Source organism: Doryrhamphus excisus, linkage group LG4 (genome assembly GCF_037039965.1).
Source record: "Doryrhamphus excisus strain RoL-2023G ecotype Guam linkage group LG4, RoL_Dexc_Guam_v1.1, whole genome shotgun sequence".
In the NCBI taxonomy this organism is placed as follows: Eukaryota; Metazoa; Chordata; class Actinopteri; order Syngnathiformes; family Syngnathidae; genus Doryrhamphus; species Doryrhamphus excisus.
In genome coordinates, this window is record NC_136360.1 from 19,147,755 (window position 1) to 19,168,692 (window position 20,938).

Below are 20,938 nucleotides of genomic sequence, written 5' to 3' on the forward strand. Positions count from 1 at the left end.
TATTATATTATATATTTCACATATTTTCACCCTTCTGCGGGTAGCGCTTCAGAAGAAGAAGAGTGGTCAAACGGTGGGGCGGGTCCCCCTAGGGTGTACGGTCAACTTTTGGTGTTCTCCCCCACCCACACCCCATCCCTCTCAACTCCTTGCAGCTCCCCCTTCAGCAGTGATTCACGACTGGTGGGCTGAAACCCAAAAGTGGGTCGTGAAGTTGCTTTCAAAAAGACAAATGTAATAACCCAATGTCCATGAATGCATCCTGCGTTTTTGTCTGTGCTATTCGCTTGCTACGCCGCCATGGGATGCATGCCACGTTTATTGGCAGCTTTGTCAAGTTTGAGCAGGAGGGAGTCTGTCCGAGACACAGCTGCACATATCTGCTGGAGAAAAGAGATCACATTGTGTTGCAAATAATCCCTTCATGTTTTTTGAGCTGAAAAATATCTGCAGTTTGGATCGCCGCTTGTCATTGAGTGGTACCAAAAATATTCCAAGCAATGTTGATCTAAACAATGTGTATAATGAATGTAGCTTACGTACAGAAAGTGGTCTGAGCCGCATCTTTGGCATCATTTTTCCTGTTCAGCTTGAGAATAAAATAGTTAAAGAATAATAAGCAGGAGTCACTGACTTCCCCTCCTGTTTCCCAGGCTGCCCGGGGGGGGGGGGGGGGGGGGGGTATTGATAACATCACATTCTGCAAGGCTCCACGCGTCCCCTGGGGCTCTCTGCAGCAAATGGATGAAGAGTCCCGGGACGCTCTATTGGCTCCATAGCCCAACTCTGCCGAAGAAGAAAGGAGGCAGGTACACACACACATGCCACATGTTCCCCACACCTCATTTATTCTCATTGTGCCCCCCCCCCCCCCCCCCAAGACTCCACTCCACTCCACTCCACTCTCACTGGCTGCTGAGACCAATGATCACAGGGTGAAGGGATGGACAGTCAGGTCGTCTACCATCACATGTGCTAATGCAGCGAGCAGCCCGACTTGTTAGGAGCCCAGATGGGAGAGAAAGTCACTTCCTGGCCTGCGTGTTCCCTCTCGTCAATCCTTTACTGATCGCCTTCATGCGCTACACACGCACACACACACACACAGTCGGGGTAAGACTGTGTTGTGAATGATGGTCATATGCAGAGCTGTGCTTGTCTGCAGCCACCCCCACTCCCCACCCGCCCCCCATGGTGGGAGTCTTTGGGTGTCAAGAGCAAGGTCACTGAGTGAAAGCCATGCAGGCAAGTACGACCCTGCAGCTTCAAGGGCGGGGTCAAAAACCATCAAAGTTAGTCAGGTGACTTTATGGCTGCAAGGCCATGGCTTTCAATATAATAATAATAATAAAGAAATCCTACTTCATGGAAATTCACTTATCACTGGAATCAATTAACCATGATAAATGAGGGACTGAATGAATGAATGAGTAATTAATCAATCAATATAAGTGTATAACGGACACTGAACGCCATTTTTTCACCACTAAAGTCTTATTGGTTTTGTTTTTTTTAAAGTTGAAGTGCAAGTTTATTTTAATGCTCTGCAGATGTAAAAAACAACGTCTAAACCTCACTTCCTGTCCGCCCCTCACTCAGGGAATATGATGTAATATTTAGTTAGAAACGCATCGATGATCAAACAAACCCAACTAACAAGTCCAATTTGTGCTCTCTGTATTTGTTTTCTCATAATATGGTGGTTGCAAGTTCAATCCTTGAGCATCTCCCGCATTTAACCTGAACTATTAAGATACTACATACGTATAATATATAATACCACCAGCTGTGTTTGGTAAAAATGTCCCAAAGGAGTTTATGACATAAGCATCCTGGAATTGTGATTGGATCTTATAAATATTGTAATGGAATGTTAACAGCGTGGGGTTCGAATATTTGCCATAAGTAAGTGCATACGTTTGCAAGGGTCATTTGGTGAACGCGTATGCAAGCAGATGACAGTAAATAAGCACAGCCCCCCGACTGTGACGCCTTTGTGGCTCCTCGGCATGTTGCTACATGAGTTGGTCCGTCGCTCCAGGATTTTTTTTGGTCTAAAATCTTGGATTTTGAAGCAGTTTGTGATGTTTGGAGGCTCTTTTAAATGTATACACTACCGCTGAAAAGTTTGAGATAACTTGGAAATCATTTTGGCCAGTCTGCTTTTTCTTGGCAGTCCTGCTATGAAGTCCAGCATCCTGAAGTCGCCGCTTCACTGTTGATACTGATACAGCTCTCTGAAGGGAGTAGTTAACAGCGTGGTAAGAGATTTTAGTTTTAGTTTAGATTTTTAGATGGCTTTTCTAATCATCTATTAGCCTTATAAAATGATGAACTTGGATTAGCAGCCATACCAGGAGATTGATGCAAAGGACTGACAGTTGTTGATAGTAGGCCTCGATACAAAAATGTACATCCTTCTTTGAAAATCATCTCATTCATTTTAACTGAAATGGAAACAAATGTTTGTGAAATGCAGGAAAATTTGTTTTTCTTTGGAAAACAAAGAAATTTGCAAGTGATCCCAAACTTTTTATACATATATATATATATATATATATATATATATATATATATATATAAAACGTTGCTTTATTACAAGAATTCAACAAGTCTATTCATGCCCCAATTTTTTTTTCTTAATGGCCAAATTACAGGAGTTGATATGTCCATAAAAATGTTACTAATAGTACCAAGTTAACATGAGAGGTTTTAAAAACTCCCTCCACACTTCAGGCTTCACATTTTACAGCCTATTATTAGTCCAAAAGCATTTTTCAGCCTTTTTTTTTTACACATTGTTTGCCCAATGCATTTTCAAGCATAAATGAAGTAATAATGAAGTAAAATACAAATATAAGGCATTGTGGTATGTAGTATTCTACACTGGTCACTAGGTGTCAGTGACGTTACTGTAATGTTGGGTGACACACAAGCACCCTGATCCCTGACACGAGCTACTGCTGGAGCTAAAACGTCTAAACCTCACTTCCTGTGTGCCCCTTAAGCACTGATACACATTTGCAGCAGACCACATGTCTTATTTATGTCTTATTTATTTATTTTATTTATGTCTACTAAATTGAGAAATAAGAGTGTAACGGTGACTGTAGGGGTGTTATTTCATGTCTAGAGGGCTCTAATTATGTTAATAAAATCCTATTTAGAAGGTTGTTGACAGGGTTTCTATGCTCCAAATATTCCATTTATAAATAAGGAATCCTACTTTGTGGAAATTGACTCGGCATGGTTGGGTCGGGAACCAATTAAAAATGAGGGATTACCGTAAATCCAACTGCTAAACCAATTTTAATTTGGTTTTATTGGTTTAATAAACTAAAGGTGAAGGAAATCTAAGCGTTTTTTTGTTTGTTTTGTTCAATTTCATGATAATGGCTTTCCTTTTCTTTGGCGCACTGCTGTTTGCGAGACATAATGGTTTGCTGCGATGTTGTGGGAGCGAGTTCCTAATCACAGAATGTCGTAAACGGAGAACTACACTGCATTTGACATATGTGAACGCATGGTGCACCATATAGGATTTATCATTACACTCAACAGGGAGCAGAGATACACAAGCTGGACACACAAAATAGTCCTCTGATAAGAAAGTGAAATCACTTGGCTGGAATTTTGTCGGAGGGGAGGGAAAAAGAAGGGAAGCCATGCTTGGAAAAAACATGTTCATAATGACAGAACAAATCACAGTTCTCTTCCCCCCCCCCCCCCCCCCACCCCACCCCGTGTCAACTGAAAATGGCGGATTAAGAAACAAAAGAGAAGGACATTTTGGAAGTCCGGCCATCTGTAGGAGCTTTCGTGCTACGTTATCCCAGCCATCCACCCCTCACAGTTCCCAGGCCAAGGAGGTCGGCCTTGGCCCCTGAAATGAGGTCATATGGGTCTTGGTGGATACTCTGCTGTCTGGACTTTGCTGGGATTAAAGAAGCCGGGGTTGGTGGTTGGTGGCAGGGGAGCGTGATGAGTGGAAAGGTCAGGACGGAACAGTGCAGCCTCGTTGCAGGGGGACGCTTTTGGACGGCACGCCAGGCTCACAGAGTCAGACTGTCAGTCTCTGCTCTGTAGATGTCACGGTTGGGGGGGGACGGGTGTACAGTAGATCCTCCATTTTTGCTGGGGGGGGGACGGGTGTACAGTAGATCCTCCATTTTTGCTAGCATTATGTTCCAGGACCATCGGCTAATGATGATAATGATACTGTCCTCTGATTTTGGATCAGCATTTACAATATCAGTGACTGTTGAAATTAAATACACCCAAACAACACAACATGTCAACACACGACACACAAGGTAACCTACACGCAATACCCATGCCTAAAAAACACTGGTATATTTCTGCTGCAAGGCATTCTGGGTAGTTTGTGGTACTCTCTCTCCCAACATTTTGCCATAAATTTTTTCTAGATTTCAAAATACATTATTTTATTAGTCACAGCTCATATTGTCATTGCATCTGGACTACCCAGCATGCCTAGTGGCCATTTGGAAATCACACGTTACGTGATTTATGCAATGCATTAACTTGCTGTGGATGTGTTGGTTTTGTTGCACCGTGAGCAAGTATGTTGTTCTGCTTGATGCCACCTATATCTACAAGCCCCCCCTTGTTAATCAAACAAACATATCAATAGGCCCTTTCGTTCAACTCCAATGACAAAACAATGACTTTTTTTTAAACATTTTATTGCTCTGTAACCTTAAAAATGGCATTCCTCCATTAAAACCTGCCTTTGAAATAACACATATCCTGTACATAGTCCAGCAAAGCTAAGTATTTGGTGTGTAAATTGTAGTCCGAATATGAGGGGAGTCGAAAACGACACTGCTGTTATTTTACTGTTTGGCACACTGAGTCAGAGCTGCTAAACTACTTAACACACAACACGTCTCTCCAAAAACAACATGTTTATTTCTTTTTTTTACCGTACTTCAATGAAGTACTACGCTGGTTTGTGATATATTAGCATTTACACGTGAAGTAGGTGTGCTTCTTACTGGCACACTCCTCCGTGTTTTATTCATTTTTAGTATCTGGGCTGCGGATCCCGTTCAGTCAACGAGCTGCACACAATCCATGAGTGAAAAAACACATCTTCATCTCAGCTGCTCCTCTGCTTACAGTGAAGAAAATAAGTATTTGAACACCCTGCTATTTTGCTATTTCTCCCACTTAGAAATCATGGAGGGGTCTGAAATTTTCATCGTAGGTGCATGTCCACTGTGAGAGAGATAAACTAAAAAGAAAAATCCAGAAATCACAATGCATGATTTTTTAACAATTTATTTGTGTGATACAGCTGCTAATAAGTATTTGAACACCTGAGAAAATGAATGTTAATATTTGGTACAGTAGCCTTTGTTTGCTATTACAGAGGTCAAACGTTTCCTGTAGTTTTTCACCAGGTTTGCACACACTGCAGGAGGGATCTTGGCCCACTCCTCCACACAGATCTTCTCTAGATCAGTCAGGTTTCTGGGCTGTCGCTGAGAAACACGGAGTTTGAGCTCCCTCCAAAGATTTTCGATTGGGTTCAGGTCTGGAGACTGGCTGGGCCATGCTAGAACCTTGATATGCTTCTTACGGAGCCACTCCTTGGTTTTCCTGGCTGTGTGCTTCGGGTCGTTGTCGTGTTGGAAGACCCAGCCACGACCCATCTTCAATGCTCTGACAGAGGGAAGGAGGTTGTTCCCCAAAATCTCACAATACACGGCCCCAGTCATCCTCTCTTTAATGCAGTGCACTCGTCCTGTCCCATGTGCAGAAAAACACCCCCAAAGCATGATGCTACCACCCCCATGCTTCACAGTAGGGATGGTGTTCTTCGGATTGTACTCTTCATTCTTCTTCCTCCAAACACGCTTATTGGAATTATGACCAAAAAGTTCTATTTTGGTCTCATCTGACCATAAAACTTTCTCCCATGACTCCTCTGTATCATCCAAATGGTCATGTGCAAACTTAAGACGGGCCTTGACATGTGCTGGTTTAAGCAGGGGAACCTTTCGTGCCATGCATGATTTCACATCATGACGTCTTAGTGTATTACCTACAGTAACCTTGGAAACGGTGGTCCCAGCTCTTTTCAGGTCATTGACCAAGTCCTGTCGTGTAGTTCTGGGCTGATTCCTCACCTTTCTTAGAATCATTGAGACCCCACGAGGTGATATCTTGCATGGGGCTCCACTCCGATTGAGATTGACCGTCATGTTTAGCTTCTTCCATTTTCTAATGATAGCTCCAACAGTGGACCTTTTTTCACCAAGCTGCTTGGTAATTGCTCCGTAGCCCTTTCCAGCCTTGTGGAGGTGTACAATTTTGTCTCTGGTGTCTTTGGACAGCTCTTTGGTCTTCGCCATGTTACAAGTTAAAGTCTTACTGATTGTATGGGGTGGACAGGTGTCTTTATGCAGCTAACGACCTCAAACAGGTGCATCTGATTCAGGATGATACATGGAGTGCAGGTGGACTTCTAATGGGCAGACTAACAGGTCTTTCAGGGTCAGAATTCTAGATGATACACAGGTGTTCAAATACTTATTTGCAGCTGTATCACACAAATAAATTGTTAAAAAATCATGCATTGTGATTTCTGGATTTTTCTTTTTAGTTTATCTCTCTCACAGTGGACATGCACCTACGATGAAAATTTCAGACCCCTCCATGATTTCTAAGTGGGAGAAATAGCAAAATAGCAGGGTGTTCAAATACTTATTTTCTTCACTGTATGTATGATTGCCGTTCCTAGGCGGTGATTTTTGGTAAATGAACTCCAATGTCAATCACACGGTCCACAAAAAAGACAGTTTAGTTGTTTTACGGGGCAGATGGTTTGCCATGCTACTGTAGCAACATGACTGTTGTGTGGAGTGTTGATGTTGCTGATGTTGTTTGGGCCTGTTTTGTTTGTACCAGCATGGTGAAAAATGAAAGGCTGAAACAATTTTATGCCTTTGTTATATACACTCAAGTGAAAATGTGTCGTTCATATCAACGTTCCCCCATTTTTCCTTGTTTTTTTTTTTAGATTTTACAAATATTTCAGCTTTCTTCTTAAATAATCTCCATACCTTTTCTTATTGTGACTTAATTCCCATAATATTTTAATTTGATTCCCCCTTTTTCTGCAAACAATTTCGACCATTTTTTCCTTGTAATTTTGACTTTATTCCCATAATAGTTTGATTTTATTCCCATAATATTTTGATTTCATTACCATGATTTCTCCCCCAACCTAATTATCCATAAATTTTACCTTTATTTTGTTTTATAATATTACAGCTTAATTTCAAAATATCATAAAGATTTCAGCTCTAAGCTACTAGAATGACTTTATTTTTCTTCATATTACAAGATTATTTGTGTAAAATTGTGACTTTTTCTCGATAGAATGCAATGTTTTTTCTTAATATTTGGACTTTGTCGTAAAAGTACTGTTTTTTTCCATTTTTGACATGTTTCTTTCAGAACTATGACGTTATTCCCATAGTATTTTGACTTTATTCTCCTCTTTCACAACCCTAATTTTCCAAAAATTACATTATTCATCATTTTGTTTTTTAATTATACAGTATTATAACTTTTAAAAAGTTTTTTCAAGTTTTTTTTATATTCTGTCTTAATAGTAAAATGATGCAATGTTATTTTTTCTTGTTAGATTACAACTATTTTTTTTCTTGTGTTTACGAACCGAAATTACCGTATTTTCCGGACTATAAGTCGCACTTTTTTTCATAGGTTGGCTGTTCCTGCGACTTATAAATGAAAAAACTGTTTATGTTACATAAACACTGGACACCTTTTCTGTTCATGTTTATTTTTTGTGTAGCTGAATAACCATTGTGTTAGCATATCTTACACCTGTTCAGCCTGTTTTCTATTCTGTTATTGTTAGAACTTGCCTTCCAAGAGGTAATGTCTGATCTGGTCAAATAGTCTGTTTTGGTCAAATGCGACTTATACTCCAGTGCGACTTATGTATGTTTTTTTCAACCTAATTATGCATTTTTGGCCTTGTGTGACTTATACTACTGCTCAAAAGTTTGTGATCACTTGCAAATTTCTTTGTTTTCCAAAGAAAAATAAATTTTCCTGCATTTCACAAACTATTTTTTCCATTTCACAAACATTTGTATCCATTTCACAAACAATGAAAATTAATCAGATGATTTTCAAAGAAGGATGTACATTTTTGCATAGAGGCCTAAAGGCCTAAAGAAAAGCCATCTAAAAATCTAAACTAAAATTAAAATCTCTTACCATGCTGTTAACTACTCCCTTCAGAGAGCAGCAAAAACTGGGTCTAACGAGGACAGAAAAACGCTGCACAACTGTGCAAGAAGACAAATATCTGAGAGTGTGTAGTTTAAGACAAAGACGCCTCACAGGTCGTCAACCTGGCAACTGCATAAATAGTAGCCGTCAAACACCAGTGTCAGCATCAACAGTGAAGCGGCGACTTCAGGATGCTGGACTTCGTAGCAGGACTGCCAAGAAAAAGCCCCCAAAAATTTCCAAGTGATCCCAAACTTTTCAGCAGTAGTGTATACTCCGAAGCGACTTATAGTCCAGAAAATACGGTAAGTTTTTAATGATCTATGCATACAGTATGTAAACATGGACAGTCGTAACCCGAGGACCTTCTGTAAATGTTAAAGGGAAATGTTTGGAGGGGGGGGGGGGACTAATTTCAAGTATCATCCCAACTCAGCTCCTCTGTCTCGCAGGCTAAAGTCTAAGCATGCAAGCACGACTGCAAAGTGAACCCATTAAAAAAATGTTCTCATTCTTTTTCTGGGACAAACTGCAAAGTGCATATTTGGAACTAAGTGCTCGGCGAGACGCCGTGTTCTCTATGTGGCAACACACTTACAGTACATTCTGTTGTTGGAAAAAAAACAAATCCACACTTAATAGGATGTCCCCTCTGCAAAGTGGGTCATAAAGTCGCTATAAAGATAAAGACTCAGAGAAAAATAAGTAAAATTCCATGTGAATAGAGAAATAAAACATTGAAAACAGCCAGCGAAAAATAAGATTTGCAACTCATAGCTCTGTGGTTATCATTCCATAACGACATTCTGCGTCCGCATTCACTGCATTCGTGGAACATCTGAAAAAAATAAATAGATCCATAAATAAAATCCTTGCTTCGTTAGATACGTAGGTCCAGTTTCCTTTGTCGGTACCAAGACTGGTCACTGCAGTGCGTTGTTAAAATAAAGCAATTACAATTTGAGCGGTCTGCTGTTCTTGGGGTGAAGGCAACGTTCAGGTGGTCTGTTGGCACCGCCGACCTAAATGAAAGCTTTTTTCGTCGCAAACCCCCTGGCTTGTTCTTGGTCTTTCTCTTTGCCTGGCGTTCATCAAGCTCCGTCAGGTACTCCGAGTTAAAAAAAAAAACACACTGAGATCGTCCAGAGTTTGGCTGGGAGAAAGTCAAAGGCAGTGGCGGTGACCTCAAAAGCGGCCCATCCTGGCGGCGAAAAGGCTGCGTGAGCGTGGCGCGGCTGAGGTGTTGGATGAAGGCCACTTCATGATGAACTGGGAGGTCACTGGCAGGAGATACCTGGACAGACGGCGGCACGGATGTAATGAGAGGATTAGCGATGCGAGGAGCCACGTTTAGAGGTCAGGATGCTCGGCACTGACATCCAACCTCTCGGGTTTTCCATATTCCGTAAACGCTCCGATTATACCCAACCTTTATTTACTTAACGTTGGATGTCCGAGTTTGAAAAAAAAATGTTGTTTTACAATATTTCACTCAGGGACCAAAGAAAGTTGTGGGTACAATTCCTGCATGTATAATAATTATCTATTAATGTATTTTTGTAAATAATTTTGGCTGTCTGAAACAGATTCAGCGGTTTTACATTAACGTCCCTCGTTTAATTGGTTCCAGACCCAACCCCGATACATTTCCAAGACTTATGATTCAATGTTAATACATTTCATATTTTTGTAGTTAAAGTATAGAAAACCAGTTTATGACTTTTGAAATATGTATTAGAGCTCTGTAGACATGAAATAACACCCCTATAGGCACCTTTACACTCGTAGCATTCACTGTACACTATACAGACTGAACTGTCACAACAATATTTAGATTTTATTCCTATAATATTTAGACTTTATTCTCATAATATTTTGATTTTATTCTTATAATATTTTGATTTTATTCCCATAATATTTTGATTTTATTCCCATGATTTTCCCTAACCTAATTATCCATAAATTTCACACTATGCAAAACCTATGAGCAATGCTTGCTAATTTATGCTAAATTAATTATTGTCTATAAAAGTGTTGGATTTTCAGGGATTTCAGATGGTCACGAGCTGACAAGCTAGCAATATAAACTTAAAAAGGCAAAAATGTACCACTTCCACACGAGATGGGAGGATTTTTTTTCACACATGCCATGGCTGACAATATGACTTCATGCAGCGTTTATATTACTGATTTTATTCCCATAATATTTAGATTATATTCCCATAATATTTTGATTTTATTGCCATAATATTTTGATTTTATTCCCATGATTTTTCTCAACCTAATTATCCATAAATTTCACCTTTATTTTGTTTTATCATATTACAACGTAATTTTTAAAAAAGCATAAAGAAGCATATTTTTTATTTAATATTTCAGCTTTAAGCTACTAGAATTACATTATTTTTCCGCATATTACAAGATTATTTATGTAAAATTATGACTTTCTCAATAGAATCCAATGTTTTTTCGTAGTATTTGGACTTTCTTGTAAAAGTACTGGTTTTTTTCAATTTTTGTTTCAGAATTATGACGTTATTCCCATAGCATTTTGACTTTATTTTCCTCTTTCACAACCCAAATTTTCCAAAAATTACATTATTCATCATTTTGTTTTTTAATTATACAGTATTACAACTTATATTACAACTTAAATATTCTTTCTTAATAATACTAAAATGATACAATGTTCTTTTTTCTAATGAGATTATTCTCATAAGATTACGTCTTTTTCTTGTTAGAGTGCAAGTTTTTTCTCCTTTTTTGAGCCTGGCCTAAAGTAGACTTTACCATACCGTTTTTAACCTTCGTTGCTGTGCGGATCTCGTTCTCGAGCAAATCTCGGATTTACTAACCAAAATTAGGTTTTTAACGGGATTTCAGATGGTCACAAGCTGACAAGCTGGCAATATAAACTTAAAAATGCAAAAATGTACCACTTCCAAACGAGATGGGAAGAATTTTTTTTCCACACATGCATGGCTGACGACATGACTTCATGCAGTGTTTACATTACTGACGCCTAGTGACCAGAATACTACATATCACTTGTATTTCAGTGTTTTGACAAATAGGCCATAGTCTACCACGGCACAGCCATAATTTACTCATTAATTCATTTATTAGAAACCACAATATAGCGAGGGAACGATAACCGAATGGCAATATTGCATGGACTAGAGGATAATAATTGGAGCATTTACGGTATCAACTCTACTGTTATGGCCGTGTAATGTATTATTCGTCTACTCTATTATTATTCTACTCTAGAAAGAAGTACTGTATGTCCGATGTTTATAATACTAAGACCTTAACATGATCGAGAAATCCTCACCTATCATTCGGCGGCGGCACCGACGTCAGTACCTCTCTAAGACCTTCCTATGACACCTTCCACCGAGACAGAGCAGTGAGGCAGCTCCTGCTAACAGCGTTCCAGTACCTGAGAATGAAACCAGCGTCAGCTTGAAATGCCGCTCATCTGACAGGAAATGAGTCAGATATGGTTGTCAAAGCAATGTCAGATGAGATGATTCAATCCGGGCAACCTTGACCGTGAGGAATATTTCTTCCAAACGATCATTTTGGAAGAATTGCTCACATTTGAGATCTGCGACATATCAGAAATCTCCACAATCGGAGATCTTTACTTTAAGTGCGGCTTTCTTTTAGTTAAACAAACAGTCAGGAGAAATAAGTTCCTGAGGAGACGTTTCCGTCAGTCTAATGAAAGAGGGAGAAGCGGGCGCTGAGGATTACACAGTGACGGCTCTCTTTCCTCAGCAAATAGCTTTCGGACAAATTTGCTAGGCCGGTGTCTTCTAATGTCGACCGGCAAGAATAGAAAGCGTGTCGCTGAGGGCGTTCGCTGCAACCCCCGCGCCCAGGAGAGTTAGGATGGATTCAAATTAACTTCACTCCGTCCGACGAGTGTCCTTGAAAAGGCTTCAAGTGGGCCGTAGGAATCGGTGTGGCGCTCCCTCTGCTGTCATGAACTCCACCAACATCTCACTTCAGCTTATGTAGATCGAACGTATACGTAGAATTACAGTTTTGCTGTTTATTATAACTTTTTATGCCTGCTCGGCACCATATTGCATCACTGTCCGGTGATCAAACTAGGGATGCACGGAATCTCATTAACTCGTTCAATACCCAATACTCAACCCGAACACCAGATTCTGACAACATATTAATACGTCTTTTATGGTTTTTGCTTATGAGGCTAAAACAGGTGATACTTCACTAACACATTTGGCTTCAAAGCAATTTTAAGCAATACAAATGGCCACTAGGTGGCAGGAAGTGGGAGAGTGTGGTGTGGAATCTTACGCATGGTAGGGGAATTTTAACTCATGCATAGTTCAGTCGAAAATATAAAAAATTGTACATTCATTCATTTTCTACCGCTTACCGCTCACGAGGGTGGCAGGGGGGTGCTGGAGCCTATCCCAGCTGTCTTCGGGCAAGAGGCGGGGTCCACCCTGGACTGGTGGCCAGCCAATCACAGGGCACATATAGACAAACAACCATTCACACTCACATTCATACCTATGGACAATTTGGAGTCGCTAATTAACCTAGCATGTTTTTGGAATGTGGGGAAAAAACTAAGTACCCGGAGGAAACCCGCGCATGCAAACTCCACTCCGAGGGTAGAATTCAACCCCGGTCTCCTAGCTGTGAGGCCTGGCCACTAACCACTCGTCCGCCATGCAGCCCAAAAATTGTAAATTCATAAATAAATTATTTTGATGTAAAACAACCCCTTGTTTGCCTAGTTTATGTTGGTATAATTGTTGCTGGTTTTCCTGGTTTCTTGAAAACGTACCTTTATTTTACCGCTGCTCAGCTAAAATCATCTACTAGTAGTCTTTGGGAAAATGGCTGCTATTGAATGCGCTGGTATTGAAATCTGGCAATTGAATAACTGCGGGAATATACACTACTGCTCAAAAGTTTGGGATCACTTGGAAATGTTTTTGGACCAGTCTGAGGTATGGCTTTTTCTTGGCAGTCCAGCATCCTGAAGTCGTCGCTTCACTATTGATACTGACACTGGTGTTTGACGGCTACTATTTAGTGCAGCTGCCAGGTGACCACCTGTGAGGCGTCTTTGTCTTAAACTACACACTCTCAGATATTTGTCTTCTTGCACAGTTGTGCAGCGTTTTTCTGTCCTTGTTAGACCCAGTTTGTGCTGCTCTCTGAAGGGAGTAGTTAACAGCATGGTAAGAGATTTTAGTTTTAGTTACGATTTTTAGATGGCTTTTCTAATCTTCTATTAGCCTTATAAAATGATGAACTTGGAACTTGTACATCCTTCTTCATCTGATTAATTTTCATTGTTTGTGAAATGGAAAAAATGTTTTTGAAAATGTGTTTTTCTTTGGAAAACAAAGACATTTGCAAGTGATCCTAAACTTTTGAGCGGTAGTGTAAGTGTTACACAACTCTTGATTGGGCTATGTGAGTGTGTGTGAGTTATTAGACTGAAAATGGTGAATAATAATAATGTCTAGAATAAATAATAATAATAATAATAACCATACCAATTGGTTAGGATGATTCAAAGTCTGACTCTAGCCAAAATGGACACTAAGCGAATACATTTTTCCCATCAAAAATAATGTCAAATTCATCAATTTGTTTCAGAAAGCCAAACATATTAATACAAAATTTAATAATATCGGCGAAAATACAGGAAAAAAAATTTTTTGACGAGTGTGTCTCCCTGTGGTTGACTGGTGATTCCTCCCGTACTGCAGTGGCACGGGATGAGCTGAGGTGATTGGGGGTGGCCCCTAGACACCATACAGATAAAGCTTCCGAGCTTGCCCCCCCCCCTCAAAAAAAGAGTATACTGTAAGTGCGGAAGCACGCACCTCATTTCACCCCGGAAACATCTTTTTGGAGGTACACGTCAACCCAGGCCGACTGAACTGAAACTGAAATGAGTAAAATGCGTACCTAGACAGAAACAAGTGTATACGTGTATTCAATAGACGGAAAGAATCACAGCAGTGGTAGTAGTGAACATCTTCCTCTGTTACTGCCGGCTACATTTAATTGGAAACCTCATTCGTCATATTCAATGTTAGCCATCACTTTGATCACGAAGAAGATCTTGAGTGGGAGGTTGAACCTTCTGCTTTGAAACCCAAATCACCATTGCTTACCTCCATGTTTACACACTAACAGCAGTCGGGCTTTCTATGCCACCGCCATGCTGGATGGGCAGGTCGGACAAAGAGACTTGTCGTCATGAGGGATGCGGGGGGAAGGGAGGTGCTACAAAAGCTGACGCAATCACAGACCGACAAGTACAAAGCGCCTTCAAGGTTATCTGCGACCGATACTGGACTCGACACCCCAATTAACCCTAATTACTTCTCAGTCCGATGAAAGCTGACAGAATCTGAAACTTCTTGTCATCATGGTGAAAATTGTCTTGAGGATGGAGACACTTCATTTCAGGCTTAACAAGGAAGTCATTAGTGGATCCATTTGGCCACTTCTTCTCATCCGCCCACACAGACTGAAGAACTCGCATGCCTGTTGACACACCCAGTTAGGGTACTCCGTGGGGGAGTGATGCTTGAAACAAGGTGGCAGGTGTGGGCAACAGCAGAGAACCTACACACCCCAATGGCAAAAGCCTTTGGATGAATGCCCAAGCTCTTGGGGCCTGTTTGTGTGGGGGTGGGAGTGAGTGGGGGGTTGGCGGGGTGGCGGTGCATGCACCAGAGATGATTTGTAAATGTTAAACGCATTTTCCTTGTCTCTGATTTCTAATTACACAGAGTGGTTTATGAGAGTGAAGTCACTCGCCGAAGTGAATCGGGTACTTGAATCACTGGTCACCCGGGACTCAGTTAAACTCGAGTGTTAGCTGGGAGTCCATGAGTCCATGAAACCGGAGTCTTGATCTATTACCCATGAGTCAGTGAAACCGAGTCTTTATCTATTACCCATGAGTCAGTGAAACCCGAGTCTTTATCTATTACTCATGAGTCAGTGAAACCAGAGACTTTATCTATTACCCATGAGTCAGTGAAACCCGAGTCTTTATCTATTACCCATGTGTCTGTGAAACCCGAGTCTTTACCTTAGCCGGCCCAATTTTAGTCTGTGTCAACCCGTGAGTCAGTGACAATCCGGTCTTTGTCGAACACCCGTGAGTCTTCCTGAACTCGTTGGTCAATGATATTCGCCAGCCCAGTGAATAGTTTGTTTTGTTGAGTCTGTGATGAATCTCAGGCAGGAGGGGCACAGGAGAGTTGATTTCATCTGATACAAATGCAGTTACACAATTAACTGTTTATTTTTTTAATTAAGGTAGCATGTGTAACAAAGTAAATGAGTTATCAGAGATAAGTAGTTGTGAGTCCCCTTGCAGTAAAACAAAACAACCATTGGAATGATTCGTTCATGGCTGGCATATCTCCACTGTAAAGGACTGTATCATTGGATTAGACTCCATTTTACTTGAATGAGAGCTGGTGCTTTTGTTTTTATTAATTGCATTTTATAATATAAATTTACGCTTCGATCGCATTGGTAGATTCAATAACTGAGATTTTGTTATACATCATTTAGTGTAAAATCCACCCAATATTCTTAATTTTCTATTTTGGACACGTCCAACAGTTTGGTGAAGGGACCTTTCTGTTGTAGTGTTGTAGTGTTGTAGTGCTGTGGTTCCATACAGGCACATTTGGATGAGTCCGGTGTCCAAGAACCCCATCAATCATCTTTGGGATGAACTCGGCCATCGCTTTGTCATCACTCACCTCTGACTACAGTAAGGACAAAAATTCCTGTAACAATCATTCTGAGCAGAGTTGAAGCCATTATAGACCTCAGGGGACCAACTCTATTGGGTTCAATGTAAACAAATATGCCTGTTTTACTCTGACCCATTGTTTGCCTGTTTTCTCTCACACTGGGTCCCCCCCTCAATCCATCCATTGTCTTCCGCTTACGTGGGGACAGCAGTCTAAGCAGGGAAGCCAAGACTTCCCTCTCCCCGGCTAATTCGGCCATCTCTCGGGCATTCCCAGGTCAATCAAAGACATTATTTCTCCAGTGTGTCCTGGGTCTTACCAGTCGGACGTGCCCTAAACACCGGCCCAGGGAGGCATCCGGGAGGCATCCCGATCAGATGGCCGAGCCACCTCCTCTGGCTCCTTAGCAGAGGTTCTCCTGGATAACAGTGCTTCTCACCTTATCTCTAAGGCAGAGCATTCAGAACATTCAGCAGCTTGTACCCACCATCTACCCAAAACGCATGACCATTGATGAGGGTAGGAAGGGAGATCGACAGGTAAATGGAGAGATTTGCCTGTCGACTTGCTCCCTCTTCACCACAATGGATTGATGCCGAGTCCACTTGGGGCACCCCACCATTCTCTGGGTATGAACAATGGACTCGGATTTGGAGGTGCTGATTCTCATCCCAGCCGCTTCACCGTTTTTCCTCCAGGTTTTGTAAAAGAAGCATCTCTAAACAGGCAGACTTGATGGGAACACGCCGTCCATACAGAGTTAGGACAGAATGTGCCTGGAAGAGTTCATGCTTGGGAGAACTAGCTAGAGTTCCGCCATGTGACACAAATACTCTTTATTAATACTATTGATGTGCAAGTAGGCCCTTTTTTAATAGAAAGTGCACTCAGGCAAAGAAGCATTGAGTGAAAAGCTGAGTTTTAGCCATGTGGCAGCAGGGTGACGCACAGCAAGCCAGGCCGAAAGGTTGCAGCATCGATAAACTCCAAACAGTCTCTCCTTCCCTTCAAAAGACTTACAAACACAATTTGGAATTGATTTCATCCAGAATGGGCCCTCATTTGATTGCACATGAGAGGAAGGAGAGGAGAGCATGCTCGACTGTTCTAAGGCAGTGGGCAAGCAGAAGGCAGTGAGTTAGGGACAGTTGCTGAAAGATGGGGGGGGTTGGGGTTTAGCACAACTAAACCAAGCAAAGACCTGAATCGGGGGGCGAAGAGGCGGAGGAAGAGGAAGCGGCAGCGACAGCAGCAGGGGTGGAGCCATGGGTAGAGGCTGGTCCAGCAGCAAATGGTACGCTTTTTTTCACATATACAAACACAGAAGAAATAAGGAGAGACAGGCACGTGCATGCTTGAATAGACTCTCAAGGTTACTACACTTGTTACACAAACATGGACTTTTATCATGCGTTACATTTACTTCTTAAAGGGACAGTTGGGATTTTTTTACATGAATTTGTATGACATCCCCATCAGCACCCCCCCCCCCCCCTTTTGTCCTGTGAACCGAGTTCTGGGTGGATTGTTGGTTGTTGAAGGAAGTACCGTACTTTCTTGTGAAACTTTGAACCCTGCCGCAATGCGCCATATGCAGCCACAAATTTGTGACAATTGTTTAAATACTGAGCCGCTCACGAGTCAGTGAGGAAATGGTAGCCTTTTTTTTGGCAGGAGCCAATCACAAGCTGACGGTGTGACAGCAGTCCAACCCACAGTGTCATTTTTCTAAGAATGCTTTACTAACACTAAATTCATCAGACAGCAACTTAACACTCAATATGTATGGCTCAAATATACAAGCATCTACAAATATGAGTTGGAAATGCAAAAACACGCTTGGTTTTCCCATAGAGCCTTCTCCATCGGTGCCCCCACCCTCTAAAGATGCCCCATTGATTCCGTGCTTGCCTTTCCCAGTTTCAAAAAACAACTAAAAACCCACCTCTTTAAATCTGTTTTTAATGTCTAATGTTTTATACCTGACTGCTGTGCCCCACTTTTACCCATGTTTTTGCTGTGTATATACGAATGAATGTTGTATTTTATTGTATCTTTTATTCTGTTTATTGCTTTTATTCAACTCCATTTTTCTGTAAAGCGTCTTTGAGTATTTTTGAAAAGCGCTATACAAATAAAATGTATTATTATTATTATTATAATACATAGCGTATGAGCAATGCATTCATTGTGGCGCTATAATGACGTCAGCCTCCCTCTGGCCTCCGGGTCCTCTGGCTCTCTCTGGTGGACCAAAGCAGCATTGCAGCACCATCCACCATTTTCTATGCTGCTTGTCCTCCAATTAAATGGTTTGAACGAAACATGTACAAATCATATTTGTACATGTTTCTATATTTCTGAGGTATACACTTTGATTGTCAAGATGCTGTGTGATGAGTTTGTTTGTAAAATGACACCGTGAGTCAGACTGTTTTTCAGTCAGATATCATTCAAATATAACAAACACCAGGAATTATGGCAGGGTCAAATCCTCCCCACACATCGTAACCAAACGAGAGTCGACCACGCTAACCAGTCAGCTAAAAGCGGGGGAGTGAGTTTTACTCAACGTACTATCCACACGAACTGGTGTCCGTTACAGAACACAAAGCCCACACACTTCTTGGGTTTTTACACTGTGGGTGCTAAGTGATAGCCTGTTAAAATATGCGTGAGAGTTATGAATCATGTAAAATGAGGCCCCGGGAAAAGAGGAGCTCTCTCTCTCTCTCTATCTCTCGCTCATAAGGTCATTTGCTGCACAGGCTCATCTGGGCTCTAATTGAATTAAGCAGGCCTCAGGGGGGCCCCCCCAGCTAACCTGAGCACTAATCTGTGGACCATTTTTTCCTATTAACGGCAGACTCGCCCAACCCCCACCCCCCTACTCCATGCTCTCTCCTGTGTGCTGGCCCAAAGCATGTGCACTTTAAAAGTTCACTCACTAAATCTGAGCGCCTGCTTCCTGCAGGGCTGGAGCTGAAAGAGGATGATTTTTGGTGGCCTTTATTAAATCCTTATTGGGTTTTGTGATGGAGATGATGGCTTGGAGCGCTTTGAAGGAGATGTGACAAGTGTTTCCTGGGAAATTAAATTGTTCAACATTTTCTTGACCACGTTTGGATATTTGTTCATGTATTCCCTGCATTTCATGTGATATTTCAGCGCCTGATCAAAGGGGTTTCAACCCGGTTAGTGTAATCTGAATAATGAATGCTTTCAAGGAAAAGTGCACTATGTTTTGGAATTTTGCACATCATCTACAATACTTTTATGAATCATGACCACATATCTTTACTTTCTCTGTGCATTCTAAAGAAGGAAAAACAGCTAGCATGTGGGAGCTACAGGACACACCCTAAAAATAAAACCCAAAACACGGCAAAAATGTTTGAGTTTACATGACAAGAGACTCATTGCAAGTTATTGCAAATCCTTGATTGCAGTTGCTTCTGCAAAGTGTGGCCAAACTAGCTATTACGTAGGGGGACAATCACTTTTTCATGCAGGGTCATCTAGGTTTGGAATTTTTCTCCCTTAATAATAAAAAGTTTCATTTAAAATCTGTTTAGTGTTATTAAATATTTCAATTAGTGCACTATTTTGTGGAATTTTGCACATCATCCACAATCCTTTTGTGAATCATGACCACATATCTTTACTTTCTCTGTGCATTCTAAAGAAGGAAAAACAGCTAGCATGCAATAAAAAGTTTCATTTAAAATCTGTTTAGTGTTATTAAATATTTCATTTTGTTTGATCTGAAACATTTTGGATGTGGGCAAACACTTTTTCACATGGTGACGATAAATCATCGAAGTTCCTTTATAAGCTTTATTCTAGGTGAACTTTTCAAGAGTTTAGACTAGTAACGGTCTTCCCGGAGGTAAAGCTCAATATCTCGTGCCAGGATTTGTGCAACCTGAGAGCAACTAGTAGATTAGACTTCTTAAATCCTTTCGAATGTATCCTTCAATCTTACCCGGCCACCCAGATGGGGAAGTGCGTTTACAAAAATAAGCTTCACAGGACAAGGGAAACTTCACAGGGATGTTATTTTGTCCTCACCTGGTGTCGTCCCATTCCGGGCTGAGCCCAGTCAAAGAGCCCCGGGACTCGGAGACAAACTTGTAGACGACCAATAAACAGTCTCGACACAGCTGCACCAGCCTGCGGCAGCATTGCAGTTCCTGAGGCGAAACCACCTCACTGCTCTTACTGAAGATGCTCTCCCATGATGAACTAGAGGAGGGCAGCGGAGATAAACAAACAGTTTAGTTTGCGGTTCAGGTCACATTTTAGACATATTAATTATTAGTATGGAGACGAGGAAGGCCCTGCATGGATGCGTTCAAACACTTTGACATGAACTGGAGTGGAGACAGTGTTCATCAGTGACCTCACATATGTAATTCCTCAATAATAACCTAATAATAATAAATTCTTCCCAGAAGAACCCAATTCAATCCCTCAATTTCCTGTCGGTGTAATTGGCCTCTCAGCTGGCCCAAGACGTCAGGCCGTATCAGTTTATTTATTGAATATGTGGATTTTACAAAGACTGAATTATACCCTAGTTCAGGGGTGTCCAAAGTGCATTCAGGGAGCCATTTACGGCCTGCGGCTGTTTTTTTTGTTGGGTTTTTTTCAGTCGTAGTATGAAAGGAAAATGTTGTATTCCAAGAAGAAACAAAAACCTGTGATATTACAATAATAATAATAAATGATGATAATAATAATATACAATAACAAATAACAATAACAACAATGATAATATATGATAATAATATATGCCCTGTGATTGGCTGGCGACCAGTTCAGGGTGTACCCCGCCTCTCGCCCAAAGACAGCTG

General features: G+C 41.2%; 1 protein-coding gene across 9 annotated transcripts in view; it reads right to left on the reverse strand.

Moving 5' to 3' along the window:
- Window positions 1-694: 694 nt before the first annotated feature.
- ttll7 (tubulin tyrosine ligase-like family, member 7) overlaps window positions 695-20,938 on the reverse strand; it is a 114,804-nt gene continuing 94,560 nt past the window's right edge. The window contains exons 20-24 of one of the 9 annotated variants that reach the window (XM_078790328.1): window positions 20,154-20,327; window positions 17,284-17,381; window positions 11,630-11,737; window positions 6,746-9,589; window positions 4,914-5,137 (exon numbers count right to left, since the gene is read on the reverse strand). In XM_078790328.1, the coding sequence (XP_078646454.1) occupies window positions 11,655-11,737; window positions 17,284-17,381; window positions 20,154-20,327 (355 nt within the window). In that variant the 3' untranslated portion in view covers window positions 4,914-5,137; window positions 6,746-9,589; window positions 11,630-11,654. Of the gene's footprint in view, window positions 787-4,913; window positions 5,138-6,745; window positions 9,590-11,629; window positions 17,382-20,153; window positions 20,328-20,938 lie in introns of those variants that run through there. The other 8 variants (XM_078790331.1, XM_078790332.1, XM_078790335.1 and 5 more) reach the window with 8 other exon arrangements.